Source organism: Microcaecilia unicolor, chromosome 4, assembly GCF_901765095.1.
Source record: "Microcaecilia unicolor chromosome 4, aMicUni1.1, whole genome shotgun sequence".
Lineage (NCBI taxonomy): Eukaryota > Metazoa > Chordata > Amphibia > Gymnophiona > Siphonopidae > Microcaecilia > Microcaecilia unicolor.
Genome location: NC_044034.1, coordinates 53,137,065 through 53,157,627, shown reverse-complemented (window position 1 = coordinate 53,157,627; position 20,563 = coordinate 53,137,065). Strand labels below are relative to the sequence as shown.

The window sequence follows — 20,563 nt, the reverse complement described above, 5'->3', positions numbered from 1 at the left end:
TGCCCCCTAGGGTGCCCGGTTGGTGACCTGGCATGTCAGGGGGACCAGTGCACTACAAATGTTGGCTCCTCCCATGACCAAAGGGCTTGCGTTTGGTCATTTCTGAGATGGGCGTCCTTGGTTTCCATTATTGCCGAAAATCAGAAACGACCAAGTCTAGGGATGACCATTTCTAAGGATGACCTAAATGTCAAGATTTGGGCATCCCCGATCGTATTATCGAAACACCCCACCCCTCCACCGGGACGTTTTGCGAGGACATCCTCAGCAAAACTTGGGTATCCCTTTCGATTATGCCCCTCTTTGTGAATTTTAAGGCCTTTGGGGCTTTCATAATAGTACATCCTCTACTTTCTGTTCAAATATTGCAGATCCAAGGAAGCATTCCATGAATTATTCCCCCAGCCTTACCCCATTCCAGCTGTGTACCACAGAAATGACATCAACAATGAGATAGTTGAATACAGAATGTAAGTCCATGTCTTTGGTAATAACTCATCACCTGCAAGTGACTACCTACAGACTTAGGAGAACTGCACATGTTATTTTTGGGCAATGCATGGTAGGTGAGAACAACATAATACACATAAATTTGAAATAACATTAATCATGTTTGCATTATTTTGCTGCAAAACAAGTCCCCTTTCTTTGATGTATTAATTACTGAAATAATACATATTATATAATTTGAAAATGCACATTATTTATTTTACATCTTAGTTTATTTATTAACTTTCAATAAACAAACAAGAACAACAACAGTAAAGATACAAGAACAGCTTGAGGATTCCCAGGAATACAAATAACGTCACTAGAAGACAACATAATGATACACAAGGAGATGCCAGGATTTTTCAAAAAATCTAATAGGGGAGGACAATTTTTTTCATGGAATTATCAAGAATCTTTGACCATCTGGAAAGATGTCAAGCAAACTAAATTCCACCATGAATTGCCTTTAGCCTGTTCTAAGGAGTTCCATGAAGCAAAAACCACTGTAAGTGCAACAGCAAGAAGTGAGTTGAGTAATAAACAATCACAATCATCCAGGTAACACCTGGCAGTAAAAATTACAGCTAATTTCCGGGAGCATCGGAAATTGTGTGCACTGGGGGCGTCATTATTGCTGGCACTGGCTTAAGACCAGTAGAGCTGGATTGCTGTGCATCAATGCTTTAGTAAAAGGGCACCTAGGTCTCTAATTTTGCCCAATTTAATCATAACTCTGGCTTTGCCTACTTCATAGGAACCTAAATTTAGGTACCTAAGTTTCATGGTCAAAAAGTGGCCTTGTATTTTGCATCTGCTTTTGGGCTGGTATTTGAGCAGAGATAAAATAGCAAGCATATATTTGAAAATAGAATGCAAGCACACTGTTTTATTCCTCTTGTATGAAGGCCTTATGATTACAGTGCACTCCATTTAAGTACACGTCAGATAAGCGCATGCTCTGTTTAACTGCATGCCGTACTTCGGTCCTGTTTTTGGCGCCATCAATTTCTATGGGGACAAACTTCGGTTTAGCGCACCACTGATAAGTGCAAGATTTGCTTATATGCATGGTTTAAACCCGCTCTTCTGCATAAGCATGCGCACGGAATATGGAAGCCGATTGGCATGTGACAACCAGTGCTTTTTTTGTGCCGGTACGCAACGGTACGGCGTACCGGCACCTTTTTTTTTTTGCTCCCCCCGCCCCGTGAGTCCATGTCCCGCACGCAGTGCCAGCCCCCATTTCCGGCCGCTGCTGCTTCTCCTGTTGAGCAGCAGCGGCCGCTACACAAAGAAAAAGATTTTTTTTTTAAAACTTCAAACCTGGCTGAAACGCGGCACCCCGGCACTGTAGACAGCCATTAGGCATTGGCTGTTGCCCCGCAGCCGCTCCTCCTCTTGCCTCTACATCACTGCGCTCCTCCGGGGTCTTCCTCCAGGGGCAGTGACGTAGAGGCAAGAGGAGGAGCGGCTGCGGGGCAACAGCCAATGCCTAATGGCTGTCTACAGTGCCGGGGTGCCGCATTTCAGCCAGGTTTCAATTTTTTTTTTAATCTTCTTTTTCTTTGTGTAGCGGCTGCTGCTGCTCAACAGGAGAAGCAGCAGCGGCCGGAAATAGGGGCTGGTGCCGCGTGCGTCGCGACTTCGCGCCGTTCGCGGGAAACTTGGCAGGGAGAGGGAATCCAACAGAGGGAAGGATTGGGGAGAGAGAGAAAGAGGGAAAATAACAGAGGGAAGGATTGGGGAGAGAGAGAAAGAGGGAAACCAACACAGGGAAGGATTGGGGAGAGAGAGAGAAAACAACAGAGGGAAGGATTGGGGAGAGAGAGAAAGAGGGAAAACAACAGAGGGAAGGATTGGGGAGAGAGAGGGAAAACAACAGAGGGAAGGATTGGGGGGAGAGAGAAAGAGGGAAAACAACAGAGGGAAGGATTGGGGAGAGAGAGGGAAAACAACAGAGGGAAGGATTGGGGAGAGAGAGAAAGAGGGAAAACAGATGGAAGGATGGGGAGGACAGAGGGAAAAACAGATGGAAGGATTGGGGAGGACAGAGGGAAAAACAGATGGAAGGATTGGGGAGAGAGGGGAAAAACAGATGGAAGGATGGGGAGAGAGAGAAAGAGGGAAAACAACAGAGGGAATGATTGGGGAGAGAGAGAGAAAAACAGATGGAAGGATTGGGGAGAGAGGGGAAAAACAGATGGAAGGATGGGGAGAGAGAGGGAAAAACACAGATGGAAGGATTGGGGAGAGAGGGAAAAACAGATGGAAGGATGGGAAAGAGAGAGAAAACAGATGGAAGGATGGGGAGAGAGAGAGAGGGAAAAACAGATGGAAGGATGGGGAGAGAGAGAGAGGGAAAAACAGATGGAAGGATGGGGAGAGAGAGAGAGGGAAAAACGGAAGGATGGGGAGAGAGAGAGGGAAAACGGAAGGATAGGGAGAGAAAGAGGGAAGACGCTGGATGGAAGAATGCAGAAAGAAATAGGGGAGACACTGGAAGGATGGGGAGAGAAAGCAGAGCTGCTGGATGGAAAAGGGGAATAGAGAAAGACTGGAGAATAAGAGGAAGGGGCATGGGGAGAACAAGGGTGAGGAAAAGATGAAAAGCCACAGGTAGATGAAGGAAATTAAAGAATGGATAGTAAGAATGAATTAAATCTGGACAGAGAGAGAGCCTGAAAAATATTGAAGAAAGCAAAGAAAAAGGAGACAAAAATGACAAATGGCATAGAAGAGTTAAGCGAAAACAAAGGAAAGGAGAATCACAGACTGGGACCAATATGGAAAGAAAAACAGTCACCAGACAACAAAGGTAGAAAAAAATCATTTTATTTTCATTTTAATGTTTGTAATATGTCCAATTTGAGAATTTACATTGGCTGGCTTATTTTGCACTGGGTATACTGGAGCTGTAAGAGCTTACAGAGATTATTTATAATGAAAAAAAATCACGTTATTTTTTTTCTCCTACAGTACTGTAATATTTTCAATGATGTCTGTTTATATGCGCCATGGCTGGTATAGGGGGTGTGGTTAATGTGGGAGTGGCTATCATAGGGGTGGAGCCATATGTGGTGACCCCGCCCATAATGAGTACCGGCACCTTTTTTTCTACAAAAAAAGCACTGGTGACAACCAACGAGATTTCAAATTTACCGCCCCTTTAACTGCCACAGGCAGAATAAGCAAAAGAATGTTGTTAGAGTGTACACTGTAGTCGTCGTCGTCGCGCAATTGTAAGACTTTAACACTGGCTGAACGAATAGAAGTTCTTAAAAAATTAGAAAACAAACAAAGTCAAACATCTATTGCTAAAGAATATGGTGTCAATCTCAGTCAAATTTCACGTATCTTGAAGCAGAAAGACCAGCTTCTGGAAGACTGGCAAAACAATACAAATCCACACCGGAAACGAAAACGGGCGGGGAAAGCTGAGGAGGTAGAAGTTGCTCTTCTTCAGTGGTTTTCTCAAGTCAGGAGCAGACAGTTTCCTGTCAGTGGTCCACTGCTTATGGAGAAAGCTAATCAGCTAGCTGAAAGTCTTGGACTAACTAAATTCAAAGCCACTGTTGGATGGAAAGATGGAAGGAGGGGAACAACATAAAATTCAAGAAACAACATGGTGAAAAACAAGACGATGATGACTTTGGTGCTGAAAATTGGGTTGTTTCAGTTCTTCCTACCATCTTGAACGAGTTTGCACCTCTTGACATTTTCAATGCTGACAAAAACGATCTCTACTGGCAAGCGATTCCTGATGGAACACTTGCATTCAAACAAGCCGAAACTACAGGAGGTAAAACGTTGAAGGACCGACTGACGATCCTCCTTTGCTGCAATATAGATGGGAGTGAGAAGTTGGAACCACTCATTATTGGAAAGAGCAAACAGCCCCGTTGCTTCAAGAATGTTAAGCGATTTCCTGTGTCATACGAGGCTAACACAAATTCATGGATGATTGGGGAAATTTGGAAGCAGTGGCTAAAGAAGTTAGACACTAGAATGTGGGCACAAAAGCATCAGATTTTGTTGCTTTGTGATAATTGTGCTGCACACAGTGATGATGTCAAGGTGGTCTTCCTGCCACCAAACACTACCTCTCTGATCCAACCTATGGATCAGGGCATAATAGCCAATTTCAAACAACATTATCGGGCTCTTGTGCTACGTCGTCTGTTGAGTGTTATGGATGACCAGACTGGCAAGGATAAATGTGCTGTTGAACTGGCTCATAATCTATTACTGTTGGATTCCCTATATATGCAGAAAGAACCCTGGAATCATGTTACACAGGCAACCACTGTGAACTGCTACAAGCGGGCAAGATTTGTTAGGGATGTGGAGAGGGACGAAACAGATGCAGCAGTTGCAAACGCGTCAGACGAACAGGCTATTGACATCCCAGCCGGTGTTACTGAAGAAGAGTTTCATCACTACATAGCTGTTGATTACGATCTACAAACAGCTGATGACAGCACTGATATCGAGATATGCGCCTACACGCAGGCAACGGCTGATTATGAAACAGATGATGAAATGAGCAGCGAGGCACATGCTGACGAAATTCAACAACCTCCTGTCACTTTTGCAAGAGCGCTGGAGAGTCTCAACACCGTGCGGGCCTATCTGGAGGCCACTGGATGTCAGTGCTATGACAGTTTTTACCATTTGGCAGACGTAGTCCATGGAACTCACAGACATAAGAGTGTACAGAGGACTATGACTGATTATTTCAAGTAAGCCTAACGTCAGTTAACGGAGACTGTATAACGTCAGTTAACGGAGACTGTATACTGTACGTATAATAAACAGTACTGTACATATGTTTATCAGATGTCAAGCTTCTTTGGGTCACAACGGTAAAGTGCATGCTCCGGTTAACTGCATGTATTTCTTTGGTCCCAGACCCTTGCACTTAAGCGGATTGCACTGTACTTCTTTTTTTTTTTAATATGGCTAAAAGAATGCACACATAGGGTGAATTCTATAAATCATGCCTAAAAAAATCATTGCCAAAAACCCCACAAGTGCTATTTCTATAAACCATGCCTAAAGTTAGAAGCAGTTTATAGAATAGTGCTTAAGTCCTGGGGGTCACATGTAAATTTAGGCACATCCGTTTGCACCAACAAAAATGTGGTTCAAATGCCCCCATCTAAATTTACACGCAAACCCCCTTATTCTTTTACAAAGCCAAGCTAGCGTTTTTAGCTTGCTGTAAAAATCAGCTGGTGGTAAATGCTGAGACACCCATTATATTCCTATGGGCATTCTGTGTTTACCATGAGCTAAAAACACTACTGTAGCTCAGTAAAAAAAAACTCCTAATTGCATGCATAACCTAAAACCACACCCATGATTCACCCCAAACCGCCCATGAACCTCCCATTTCCATGCCCCCTTTTTCAGTTACATCGTAACTGAACCCAATTACAGCCAATAATTGCTTGTTTAAAAGCCCTTAGCTTGTTATTCAATTAAATTGCATGCACAAATTGGGTATGTGCCCAAATATGCGTGCGCAATTTTTGGCAACGTTTATAGAATTAGGGGAATAATACTGACCCATCAGGTTCTTTATTCTGAGTGCACATTTACTTTTAGTCAGGCAGGGAAGACAATTTTCAAACAGGACAACTTACCCAGGTATATAACTCTGAATAGTGCCCTTCAATCTAATTTATTGTGCTGCAATATATTACTACAAACCTATTTCCTGCCCTAGAGTACAACCTACTGGTATAAATGATGCATTAAATGTGAATACAATTTTAAAGCTTGTGGTTTACTATATTATAGGTTATAAAATTTTTGGAAGATTGTATGAATGCCTAAACTACAACCACTATTAATTATTCAGTTTTATTAAGACCGTTGTGCACCTTTCTCTCTCTCTTTTGGTGAGCTGTAAGTTTTCTGAGTAAAAATGCATTCAACTGCTCCTAACATTTATATACACCATTGTCTTAACCCTTCATCAACAAATTCAGCTGTATAATTACATTCTGAGACATGAATCATCTTGGCTCTAATTTCATAGACATGCTTTGCTCTATAAAACGAAGAGCAGGCTCTGGTTCACTTGATACCTACCGTTGCTCTGACTGGCTTTACACGAACGGCATTCTTTGGAAGGAGAAATGAAATTGCTTCATGCTTTTTGGCTTCCTTTTCTTTTGGACCAGGTTCTGAATTTTTGCTCAGGTGCACCAGCAATCTTTGCAATTGCAGGAAGAGCAAACTGGAATGAATTCTATGCGGCACAGGTTGGTAAAGATTTAGTCGTTCACTGGGGGATAAAATGAGAGGGTGAACTGAAGATAAGGTTGTGAATTTAAAGGAAATATAAAGAGCATACATGTGGATTAGCAGTTACTTTATTACATTTCAAGTCCTTAGTAGCTGCCTGGGGATTAATTGACATGTGCTTGTCTATGAAGCGTTTGCTACCCACTTGCCAATATACATTTGCAGTAGTATTGTAAAGATTTATGAGAATGGAGCTACAGCGAATCTTACTCCATAAGAGAACTTAACTGTGTAGGATACTTGGCATCTTGTATGACCCACTGGATATTTTCTATTGGACAGTTTTTTTTTTACCAGCATATTCAAAGGGCACAGGTAAAAGCTGTGGAACCATATCGCTTGCCCACTGACAGCACAGTCTGGGTCAATGAGATAATTATTGGACCTGATAGAGTTGCAATGTACCTTCTGGCAGAAAACTGTACTGCTGAATTGTACAATAACGCTTCCAGTTTTTCAGAATTACTTTACTTAATAGCTCATTATTTACATATATGGACACTTTTCTGGCAATGTGGAATCAAAGAATAAGAAGGCTTTGTATGACATCTTCTACCCAAGACGGAGTCCCCCCATGCTTCAGAAACATCCATTTAGTAACCTCTATAATAACCTAGCATCATATCAAGAATATGAGTGGTATTAACAATATAGATTGAACAATGTACAGAAATCAGAAATGAAGTGAAATACTGTAAGCATCAAATCTTCTTGAGTCCTATTGAGAAATATCGTGGGGAATTTGAGTTTTGCCAAATTGCCACTGTTATAAATGGGTGTATTCAGGAATCTTGATGAACAAATATAAATTGGGAATAACTTTAAAAAGAAGTTTTGGGTGCTCTGGAGACTATGGGGTCCTTTTACTAAGGTGCGCTGAAAAATGGCCTGCGGTAGTGTAGACTTGTGTTTTGGGCGTGTGCAGAATCATTTTCAGCGCACCTGCAAAAAAATGCCTCTTTTTTATTTTTGCCAAAAATGAATGTGCGACAAATGAAAATTGTTGTGTGTCCATTTTGAGTCTGAGATTTTACCGCCAGCCATTGACCTAGCAGTGAAGTCTCACACAGTAACCAGACGGTAATGACCTACATGCGTCAAATGCCACTTGGTGCATGCCCAATACGTGCGCCAAAAATGAAGCTACCACAAGAGCCACGTGGTAGCCAGGCGGTAACTCCATTTTGGCACACGTTGGGCACGCATGGAGGGGCATAATCGAATGGGGCGCCCAAGTTTTCCTGAGGACATCCTCGCAGGACATCCCAGTGAAGGGGAGGGGAAACCCGTATTATCGAAAGGAGATGGGCATCCATCTTTCGTTTCAATAATACGGTCGGGGATGCCCAAATCTCAACATTTAGGTCGTCCTTAGAGATGTTCGCCTCTGGTTTTCAGCGATAATGGAAACCGAGGACGTCCATCTCAGAAACAACCAAATCCAAGCCCTTTGGGGAATTGGGTTTGATTCCCACTACATCTCCTTGTATCCCTAGGCAAGTCACTTAACTCTCCTTTGCCCCCATACAAAATATATACCTATATATAATATGTAAACCACTTTGATTGTAACCACGGAAAGGCAATATATCAAGTCTCTTCCCCTTTCCCTTATATTCTTTTCATTATAATGTAATAGTTACAGTATAGATTTTTCTAGTCTTATTATTTGATATTGCTTTACCCTTAGACTGGTTGGTGGTATTTTTTTTTTTGTGAAATTTAACTTAGCCACATATCGTTGATTAGATAAAAGATGACTAAGAGGGCAATTAGGGCCCCTTTTACCAAGCTGCGGCAAAAGGGTGCCTGCGGTGGCATCAGTATGTGTTTTTTGACATGTGCTGAGGCCCCCTTTTACCGCAGCGGTAAAGAAATGGTAGTGCGGCTGGGAAAAAGGCTATTTTTAATGGGCTGAGAAATGGGCCTGTGCTAATATTAAAACTAGTGCACACCTATTTATGGCCTGGCCTGAGCCCTTACCACCACCCATTGACCTAGCGGTAAGAGCTCACATGCTACCCACATGGTAACCATGCAGCGTGTGCCAGCATGGGTGTGCTGCCGGTTTATGCCCCCTGCAGTAGAAAATTATTTTCTACCACGGGATTCAGCACGCGCCAAAGTCCAAATTACCACTGGGTACACGTGCTATCCTGGCAGTACTGCCAATTGGGCATGCTACCCACACCTTTGTAAAAGGGCCCCACGGTAAGCAAGGGTTAGATTTTTTAAAAGAATATGATAAGCTATTGGAAGCCAAAGTTCTTGTGATAACAGAGGTATAACACGGTCAAATTTCTTAGCCACATATATTAACTGATGCATTCTGTAGTAGCTGAAGTTTTCTGATTTGAGATTGCTTAGACTCTTGAAGTAATGAGTTAGCGTTGCCAAGGTATAAAATGAGAAGTGGGTAAGTAGATACAGGGCTGGCCTGTCCATGATAGAGTGGAAAGAACAAAGTTAAGTAAAGTGAAAAAAGGATTTTTTTTAACCAGATTGGAGATGTGAAAATCAGAAGTTAGGTGTTTCAAAGAAAAAAAAGACATTTTTCTGGTTTGAAAATGGTCTTTTTCACTACTTGAGTTTTGGACGTTTTCAGCGAAACCTCCAAAGTCGGATTTAGAAGTCATATAAAAAATGACCTTCCATGTAAAATATGCATATATTTACAGAATAGTGTTTAGGCAGAATTTGAGCATATAAGTACGTAAGTACTCACATACATGCCTATATGCCATCAACCAAAGTAGCTCAGCTAGGGGCTTGATGTATAAGCCTTTATTCTGATGCAAACTATTTTTGGTTTGACCAATATACAGGGCATTACAGAGGCCACTATTATGGCATGGACCATGGTGATCAGATATCTTCTCAGAATATGGAGAGAGATTTCATAATTGCTGCTCTGATAGAGGCAGCTTGTAAAGGTTGTTTGCAGTGCAGGATCAAAGTTAAGCGATGAGTCTAGCGATATCCCAAAATTTCATTCATACTTCCCAAATGATATTTTGAAATCAGGTACCTGTCCATTTGTGTTACGATCCCACAGAATCTCTGTTCTACTTGGGTTCAGGCCAAGTTTGCAGTTTGTTGCACATTCCTAAGTTGCTGTCAGATAGTTTACTCAAAGCTGTGGATAGATCTGGTTCAGTGGGTATGAGTGGCTGCACATCACTGGCATATATAGAGAGGCTGATTTTCAGACTGCAGTAGGTAGCCGAGCTACCTCCCACTGCCGGCGCTGAGCACAGATATTCAATGAGGGGCCATTTCCAGTGATAGACATTAAATATCCAGTTTATTTTTGGCCAATTTCAACTTAACCAGCCAAGTCAATACTGAGTCCTGGCTGGTTAAGTTGAAACTGGCCAAAGATAGGACTGTTATTTCGGTGGCTTAATTTGGCCGCCAAACTTAGCCAGTGATGTGCTGAATATTAGTGGATACCCGGTTATATCTTGTGATATAATTGGTTATCTGCTATGGCTAACTGGCAATGTTCAGTGGGGATATAGCCAGCTATCTTCCGCTGAATATTGCCAGGTAGCCTGTTAAGTGCCATTTAACCGTCCAGGAGCCATTCCTAGTCAGTTAAATGGTTTTAATTATCTAGTGGATAGAATTTTGTAGTCATCAATCAAAGCAGCTCAGCTAGAGGCTTGATGTGTGTATCAGGGGCGTAGCTATGGGTGGGCCTGGGTGGGCCCAGGCCCGCCCAATCTTGGCTCAGGCCCGCCCGCCCGCCTGCCTGCCAAGTCTCCCACATTCAGCGGGAGACTCCCGCTTTGGCAGGTCATCTTCAGCACTCCCGCCAAAGCGGGAAAATCTCCCACTGCCACTGCAATGATCCTCCGCCGCCGCTGCTTCTCTGTGAGCAGCCTCAGCAAAAGAAGAAAATGAAGCGCAGGACCACAGCAGCCTTCAGGCATGCGCTGTCGGCTCTGCCATCCTCTGCTCCCGCTGACGTCAATTTCCTGTTCCGACGAGGGCTGAGGACCAGCAGACCGACAGCGCATGCCTGAAGGCTGCTGCGGCCCCGTGCTTCATTTTCTTCTTTTGTTGAGGCTGCTCACAGTGGCAGCGTGTAGAAGGGATGCAGTTGAGCTGATCTCAGCAGCCATTTGGGTGCCTGGGGAACTAAGGTACGTGGGTGCTGGAGTGGAGGAAAAATATTTTGTTTGGAAGGGGAGGAGGAAGATAGTGTGTCAGGGTGTATGTTGCATGGGGGGGGGGGGGAGAGAGAGAGATCAAAGATGTTGGATGGGGACAGAAAAAGGGGAAACACTGGATGAAAGGAGGAAGAGAGAGGAGATGGATGAAAGGAGGGAGACACTGGACAGAAGGTGGAGAGCGAGAGAAGATGTTGGTGGAAGGGAGAGAGAGAAAGGGGACATGCTGGATGGAAAGAAAGAGTTGGGATGCTGGATAGAAGAAGGGTACAGAGAGAAAGATGAATGGAAAGAGGGGACATGGAAAAGGGCAGGGGAGAGACAAGCTGTTGGGGAGAAGGAAGGGGAGCAAGGGGGAGACCTTGGTTGGTCAGATGGAGAAAGAAACAGGAGAAATGCTGGATGAAAGGAGGGAGGGAGAGAGAGGAAAAATGCTAGAAGTAGGGCGCACTACTCATGCCTATATATATATATATATATTAGTGCCCATCCATATTAGCTCTGGGCCCAGCCAAAATGCCAGTTCTGGCTACTCCACTGGTGTGTATATATATATATATATATATATATATATATATATATATATATATATATATATATATATATATATATATATATAAAATAAAATAGGATGAGAGCATTGATTCCACAACTTCAATAATCCTATTACTTCAAACTGTATGAATTTTACCACTCCAGTTATAATTAAGTGTACTTCTACCCTTGTCCTACTCTGTATTGCTCACTAGAAGCTGTAGTCCCATCCGCGGAGAGGGAGGGGGCCTGGCATACGGGCTCAGGGAGTTTGTTCCAAGCATGGGAACCTTATCAGCTTCCTTGCACCTACTGTTACTCTATTTTCCACTCTGTGTAGATTCCCGGAGTTGGCACTCTTCGGAACCTGTAAGTCAGATTGAGCCTACTGCTATGCGGGAAAATGTGGGATACAAATGTAATAAATAAATAATTCCTAAGGTGATGATGTGCTGTTGCTAATCAGAACTGATTGTTGTCTGTCTGATAGATAGGATTTGAACTATTCAAACACTATGCCAGTGTTAACTGTTTCTGCCAGCCATGGAAGCATGATACTATGATCCACGGTGCCGAAGGCTGCTGAGAAATCCAGCAACACTAGTATTGAGGCAGATTACCTTTCACAGTTTCTGTGGAGATCATCAAGCAAGGATACATGAACTGTCTTTGTCCATGCCTAGGTCTGAAGTCAGCAGTGCATTTTGTCTAGCAAAAAAGGTGCCGGTACTCAAATGCTAGGCCACCCTTCAGGGGTGGAGTGATCATTGAGGGACTCACCCCACAATAGCCAGGACCCCTGCTACCAGTCATAGAATCTATGACAAGGCAGAATTTGTATGTAGAACCTGAGCTCTTTCATTAAAATATGAGAACCATGGGTCAAGTTTAGCAGACAGTGGGAAAGGTGCCGGTACTCAGTACCCCCAAGTACCCCCTCAAAAAAAGCCCTGGAAGTCAGACTGACATGTGTCCAGCCAGTTTTTTTCATTTATCAGTTCACTGAGTTGAATATAAATTGTTCTATAATTTTTCCCAGAAAAGGGATGTAAGATACTTACCAGTAGTTTTCCAGCTTGTCCTGATCACGGGAGCTCTTTTTTCAGTAGGGAATGCATCACATCCCTTTTTAGTGTTGTTGGAACTTTCACAAGAAGAGAGAGTTCACTATTTTAATGTCCCTGTCAATGAGGCCTCTGCTTGATAGCTGCAGTATTTTTGCTGAGCAGAGTTCAAGGGGCAAGATATAGGCCATAAATCTTTGAAGATATTTTCAAGAGCCCCCTCTATTATCTGGTTGAATAAGTTCCAGATGGCTATGCATGGTGGGGAGAAAAAGGTATTGTTCTCATTAGTTGGTGGGAGAATCAGTGGAACAGCATGTGAGAGACATTTAATTTTGCTGGGAAAGCATGTGGCAAATTTTTGTTGATCAGTTGTGACTGGGAAGCTTGGTTTTGTTGTGAGGGTTCCATTAGACTATTTACTATTTTGGATAATTGCTTGGCTGAACTTATAGTCTGTTTAAATGTGTTTTGAGAAATATATATATATATATTTTTTTTTTTTTGGGGGGGGGGGGGGGGTTACAACTGTTATGGCCTGGTGATATATTGCCTTCTGTTTCCTAAAGTTGAACCTGTCTTTTTCAATGCAAAATTTATGGCATTTTCTTTCCACCTTACATCCTTTATGACTCAGGCCCCTTAGTTCTGGGGAGAACCAAAGAGAGCATTTGTGCATAGAGCATATGGCCTTCTTTTTTGAGGCCATTTTCCTAACACTATCACTAAGGGACTCTTTTACTAAAGCCTGGCACACTCTAATGTCCATTAGTGTGCACTAAGTACCATGTGACCCATAGGTATAAAATAGGATTCACAGTATTTAGTGCATGCTACTATCCATTAGCTCATGCTAAGCTGTAGTAAAAGGGCCCCTAACATTTCAGATGTCAACTGCTTCTGACACTATACTCACCTTTTCATCCTCATTGGTAGGACCTGACCTCCAGGAAACTCTCAGCAGTCAGATTTCTCATGTTTCAAATGTTCTTCCAAACACTGGTTAGGTTCTTCTGTTTTAGGCTGTTCTTTATAGAAAAGTTTATTAGAAAATGGTTTGCTTATGATAGGGGTGTTATCTTAATCCTACCAGCCTTATGTTAAAGATGGTTACTCCTTCGCAGATCATCAAGTCTAGCATGTCACCCTTTTCATGGGTTGGAGATTTTATCACCCATGTGAATCCTAGAGCTGCCATCATATCTAGGTTGGTTGTGAGCATCAGATGGGCTACACAAATATATTTTAATTGGACTGGTTGAGGGCAGAGCAAGAGCTAGAAAGTCAACTGGCACAGAATCCACTCACTCCTCTCAGTCAATAAAGTAGTCCACAGTCAGATATATTCCAAACTGTGAACAGTTTACTTGAACTTGGCTAGCCAATGAGGGTAATATCTTCAGCAACTATATACATGCCCTTGCATATTCCAGAAACATTTCTCAAGATAGAAATAAAGTTGCAATTTCATAATTAGGGCCCTGTTTACTAAGCCACTAATGTTTTTAGCATGCGCTAATGCTAGAGACACCCATAGGAATACATGGGTATCTCTAGCGTTAGCACGTGCTAATTTTTAATGCATGCTAAAAACGCTAATGCACCTTAGTAAACAGGGCCCTAAGTCTTCTTCTAAATTCTCCTTACTTAGTTGCAGTTCTTAAAACAAAGTTGTTACTCTCCTCAGAGGGACATCTGGTATGGAAGGCTTTACTTTGGTTGTAATGTACAGTAGCTCCAGCTGGATTATGTAGCATATCCTCTTTCTGCTCCATGCAGGTGGTGGTCAAGACCAGGTCCCTGTACCTGTGCTCCATAAACAGTCCAGCAGTTTTTAGGCTCTAAGGCTGAATCCCAGTTTTCCTGAAACTTTATGGCTTGTGCTAGTCAAAGTCCTTCCCTTTAGGAATTAAGAATATATTGCAGCTTGTTGATTGAAAGCTGTTTTAGTCCCCTTGCATCTATGTTGGGGGGATGCCCAGGGAGTCTGCTACCTCTGGTCCTCTTCAATGGATGGTGCTCTGGTCAGGGAGCTGAACCAAAGACAATGACCTGGGCTGGGAAGGAATAGATAGCCCCTGATCTGGAAGTTGTAGGTGTTAGTGAAAGGTCAGAACTGCTGCTATTCTGTTATAGTGTTGAAGGCTCTGGTACTACTGCATAGGCAGAATGTTAGCCATCTCTACACAAGAAAAGCAGCAGCGGCAGTATCTGGAGTTTCAATATGTAAGTTAAAGACTCCCACAATCACTAACTTAGGGAAGCTCAGGGACACCTCTGTCTCCAGATCCAGGATGAGATGTTGCACAGATGACATGATATCGCATGGTGGTCAGTAAATCATAAGTAGCCATGATGTTTCTTTACTTTCTAGCTGGATTAAGAGGCATTCTAACTCAGACAGGTTAGAAATAATGACTGCAGTTTTATTGTCTCGCCCCTCAACCCTACTTCCCTGGTCTTGGTTGATGCTGGATGGTGAATCCTGTTGGGTATAGTCCAGTATGTCACACTAATTTGTGTGATGGCACACAGTATCCTTGAACTGTGCTAAAATTACTGGGGTTTCTATACCAATGTAGGTGATGTATGTGATAAGCAAACTCCTTGGGTCCTGGTAGGGATGCGCATTCATTTGAAACAACATAGAGGGATGTGATTTGATATACCGCCCTTCTGTGGTTACAGTCAAAGTGGTTTACATATTAGGGCTCATTTTCAAAACAAAAAAATGTCCAAAAAATGTCATAATGTGGTAGAAGGATGTTTTTTCCTCTCAAAAACATCCAGGTTGCAATTTTTCACACCCCGATTTTAGATGTTTTGCTCCATAGTTTGTCCAAATTTCAAGGGAGTGTATTTTGGGCAGAACCTGGATGACACCAACAGACAGATGTTTTTCTCAATTATAGAACAAAATGAAAAGGTCTAGGGCCAAAATTAAAACATTTTGTCTAGACTTGTTTCAATCATGACTAAGTGACCAAATGACCACTGAAGGGATGAAGGCATAACCCCCCCTACTCCCCCATTGGTCAGTGACCCCATAAGATATGACAGTGACAGTACATACCAGGCTCTATGACAGCTTCAGATATGATGGCCATTCCTATTACAGCAGCAAGCAGGTCCCAACAGTAGCTTAGTGGTCAGTGCAGTGGACTGTAGAGAAGGGGACTCAGGCCCATATTCCACTCTAACTGATACACTCCAAAAAACACCAAATACCTACTGTACCTATATATCTAGCTGTTCATCGGAAGATATTCCTAATTGTTTCCAGATGAGTGTCGTTACAATTCCAATTCTGCACCAAGTTATTTTGGATTCCTCATTGAGTATGAAAATTCGAGGGCCCTGTTTACTAAGCCATGCTGTAGGCGCGCAAACATTTTAGCGCACTCTAAAAATTAGTGTGCACTAACACTAGAGACGCCCATAGGAATATAATGGGTGTCTCTATCGTTAGCACGTGCTAATTTTTAGTGCATGTTAAAAAGTTAGCAAACCTACAGCGCAGCTTAGTAAACAGGGCCCCAAGTTTTAAGCATAATACAGACAGTTTTCCATAAATTGAGGAGAGAATTGTCATCAGTCTCGAATTTCCGAACTGTGGTTCAGAGTTGGATAACCCCTCATTTTGACTATTGTAATGGATAGTTAGTAGAGTTGTCAAAATATACTTTGCGGGCATTACAAGTGGCAGAAAATTCAGTGGCTAGAGTGATTGTAGGTTGCTCACATTATGAACATATTTCACCGGTTTATAGCAGTTACATTGGTTGCTTGTTGAGCATAGAATTATGTATAAGGTACTTTTACTTGTGTTTAAGGCTATTTCTAACTTAGTTTCACCCCAGATATCTACTATACTGAAAATCCATAATCCAGTGAGGAATTTAAGATCATCCTACTGTACGTGGACACTCCTACTATACATGAAGTAAGGCTAGAGGAATATTGTATAAAAGGTTTTAGAGTTATGGGTCCAACTTGGTTGAACTGCTTGCCTGTATCTTTAAAATCGGTTCAGGGTGTAGCCCTTTTAAAGATAGCACTTAAGTCATTTTTAGTTTGACAATCTTTTAATCAGTAATGTTTAGTAACTCCTAACTATTTATTTCATAGGGTTATTGGGTGATATTTAATTAAGGTTGATTTTGCTTACTTATGTCATATGCTTTATTATTTGTGTTTTTTACTATGTATGTTACTATTATAAGCCACCAAGAACTTTCTGGATTGTGTGGGGTAGGAAATAATTTAAATAAATAAATATAGGTGACACCTGCAAGCTTAAGAGCTATTATAGTGGTGTACAGTGAATACAGTAGGCATTTTTCTGCTCCTGGAAGGCTCACCATACAATATATGGGGGTTATGATGAGATGTATATCTGAGACCTTTTATGTGAAGTCCACTGCAGTGCCCCCTAGGCTGCCCCACTGCTCTGCTGGGATGTCTGTATGGCCAGTCTACTAAGAATGATGGCCCCTAGACATCCCAGTGGTTGGTTTTGGGTCAATTTTCTCTTCAACGTTTCAAAATGGTCCCAAAAGAAAAATGCACTGAGAAAAAGACGTTTTTTGAGCCAAAAAGATAGATGTTTTTCAGTTTCGAAAATGGCTATGTTCCACCACTCAATTTTTGGATGTTTTTAGCAAAATGTCCAAAATCAGACTTAGATGTTTTATTTAAAATGCCCCTCGTAACATACAGGCAACTTATTTTGTACCTGGGCAATGGAGGGTTAAGTGACTTGCTCAGAGTCACAAGAAGCTGCAGTGGGAATTGAACCCAGTTCCCAGGCTACTGCACAAACCACTCCTCCAATCCAGGAGGACATGTGAACAATAGAACCCATGTTGTTTCACATTGTTACAAAATGAAAATAAGCAGAAGCAAACATGAAATTTTGTGGATTTTGCTTATCATCAGTAGTGCACACTCTTTTGAGAGGGAATGCCGTTTTTGCAAAGAATGAGCGCTATTTGCAAAACGGATGCAATCTTTCAGATAGATTGTGCCCTGTTTCCCAATGCTTTGTGTGTGTGCAAACCACCACACATGCATGAACGATCTGGAAGAGGGTTCACTCACAATAGTTCATGCTCTTTTCAAAAGAGCTCAAATTCTTAAAGACAGGGGGGACTCCACAACATAATGAACATTTCTGGAAATGTCATGGGAAATGACACCAAACAAAAATTGTCTGGCTGCACATCCCCAGATCCTGGTAGAAGTGACATTTAATCACAACCCCTTGGGCAACTGAATGAATACTGGAGATGCCTTGCTCACAGTTCTATATACAACTGGAGCTCTAATGTGTGGCAGATGAGGTTTCACTGTTCACTGCCACTAATTTTGCTGTCTTGCATTGATTTGTACATTGCTGTTGCGAGGCCATATAAAGTTGTAGAGGTTATATAAACAGTGGTCTGTGCATGATGAAGTGTCAGTGCTGTATGAAAATGGACAAGATAGAAATCATTTAATGAAGGAAACAGTACATGGTGTACAGTAGACAGGAAAAATATTCCTCCAATATTTCTACAAATGCTGTCTTATTGGGGTTAATAAAGAGCAGACAGATTAAACAGTTCAAAAGCATGCAAGCAGAGATTTTATATGGGGCAAGCAGATCAGTCGCAGAAACTTAACTTGCAGGAAGAGAAGGGACTGCTCAAATCTCCCGCAGTGTTTGATGTCAGGGGCAATTGGGCGGAACAAACTCCCACGCCCAACCAGATGCCAGTACTGTAGTTAAGAAGTTAAGTCCCCAAACGCCAGGTTAATAAAGAGCAGGCAGATTAAACAGTTCAAAAGCATGCAAGCAGAGATGTTGCTGATTGAAGCAAGAATTTTATTTAAAATTTTAACTGGAGACTCTCCAAAATACTTGCAAGAGCAAGTGAAATTTATAGATATTAGGAAAAGTAGAAGATCAATCATACTATTCTACTCCTTTTGTAGTTCCTTTTCCTAGGGGCATAAAAAGATTTGGAGTCCCCAATATTCGGAACTCATTTGCTTTAAAATTGGAGTTTTTGAATAGTTATGATAGTTTTTGGAAACTTCTGAAGACTATTCTTTTTAAAAGATTTGTTAGTTAATTTCTTTTATCTAATTTTAGCCACAATATATTAATACTGGGTTAACCAAATACTCAATAACTGTACTAAATATTATAAATATCAACAATTACACAGTTATACTGAACTTTTGTATTAATTCTATATGCCTTGTACCAATCAATATTTCACAACATAAAATTACAAAAACCTACATTCATACCACTCATTCATTCACATACATACCATCTCCTCCGTAGAGACTGCTGACTACCCCACCACAAACCTCATATAAATGATAGTCCATGTGCTCCTGCCCAAAAACAGGTGGCAACTCTACCAGTCAATTATGTCCACATGGTTAACATGTAACCGAGCAGCGTAACTCAAATGGTCCACTCACAACAAGGTTTAAACCAATCCAGGATCCAAGTTCACAAATTGCTGTTCCTTAAGTTAATTACATCTGCCCGCTGGTGTCATTCCACCGTGTTTGTGGTTCAGGGCTTGATGATAGAATCACAAACACCAACTTTAAGCCAATATCCACGTAATCCTCAGGCCACAATCCATCTGCTGTAAATCACCCCACACTCTATACAGACTGTGTTTCGCTACTCGAGCGCCTTCAGGAGTCGGGTTCCTAAATAAATCAATACAGTCATAAAAATGGTTTGTGATTGAAGGAGGCTGCCTCACACTCTACACTACTCAAATATCCAACTACTTACACTTGTTCATTATACAGTTTTCTTGGATACAAGACGGCAGGAAACTCAACCACCCACAGGCATATAGAATTAATAAAAAGTTAAGTATAACTGTGTAATTGTTGATATTTATCTAATTTTATGGTACAATTGTAATCCCCGAGGTTTTGTCTTGTCTTTTGGCTCTATATTTTAATGTTAACCGCCAAGAAACTTATGGGTCAGACAGTCTAGAAGTCCAATGTAATGTAATATAGGATGCTTTGCAGATTCAGGTCTTTTTATGCTGTAAAAGAGCTCTTTTAAAATTACCTCAAGGGTTACACACATAAAAGTACACACGGTGATACGAAGGCACGTGCTTTTATGTGAAATGAGTGGCATGTTCAGGAATGTGTTTTGCATGGAGCACTAGTAGAATTTCCATTAACATGCTATGGGGCCCTTTCTTTAAGCAGTGGTAGGGCTACCCAGGCACCCATTGGTAGTTTTGCTTTTTCTGAGCTCTATTTCACGCACAATAAAATAATTTTGTATTTTCTAGAGCAGGGGGAGGGGAGTAGGTATGCCCAGCAGAAGTCAGGCAGTGCCATACACTGCCCGATTACCACTGGGTTAGCACATGAGCCCTTACTGCCCTCTAAATAAGAGGCAGTAAGAGCTCAGACAGTAAATGGCCGCACACAAATTTTTTTATTAGTGCACGGCCATGTATGATCCCTATATTAAAAATACATTTTTTACTGCCGCAGTAGTAAGTGGCCTCAGAGCATAGAAATTCCGCGTGCCCACACTACTGCAGATCACTTCCTACTGCAGCTTAGTAAAAGGGCTGCTTAGTTTATAAAAACACCCACATTAATGAGTAATTTACCCACAAACATTTATGCCTAATCCCAAATAAGCATCAATATCCACAGCATCAATCTAGATATGATTTCTGGGCTTTTGCTCTAGTATTTTATAAAGATGCATAGATTCCTGTATGTCTTTATAAATTAAGGGGGGAATGCTATATATGGCGCCTAAAAATTTGGCCCTGATAAGCATATTCTATAATCGGTACCTAGATTTAGGCGCCGATTATAAAATAGGCTTAGTTGATATTTCAGCGCCTAAATCTACACACATCCATTTACATCAACAAAAATGTGGCGTAAATCCCAGCACATAGGTTTAGGCACACTGGGTCATATTTAATA

At 41.7% G+C, this 20,563-nt stretch overlaps 1 protein-coding gene across 1 annotated transcript in view; it reads left to right on the top strand.

Moving 5' to 3' along the window:
* Positions 1 to 20,563, top strand: part of LOC115469591 (matrix metalloproteinase-20-like) — a 112,984-nt gene that overhangs the window by 44,739 nt on the left and 47,682 nt on the right. The window contains exon 2 of the mRNA XM_030202385.1: positions 372 to 470. Coding sequence (XP_030058245.1) covers positions 372 to 470 — 99 coding nt within the window. The remainder of the gene's footprint in view (positions 1 to 371; positions 471 to 20,563) is intronic.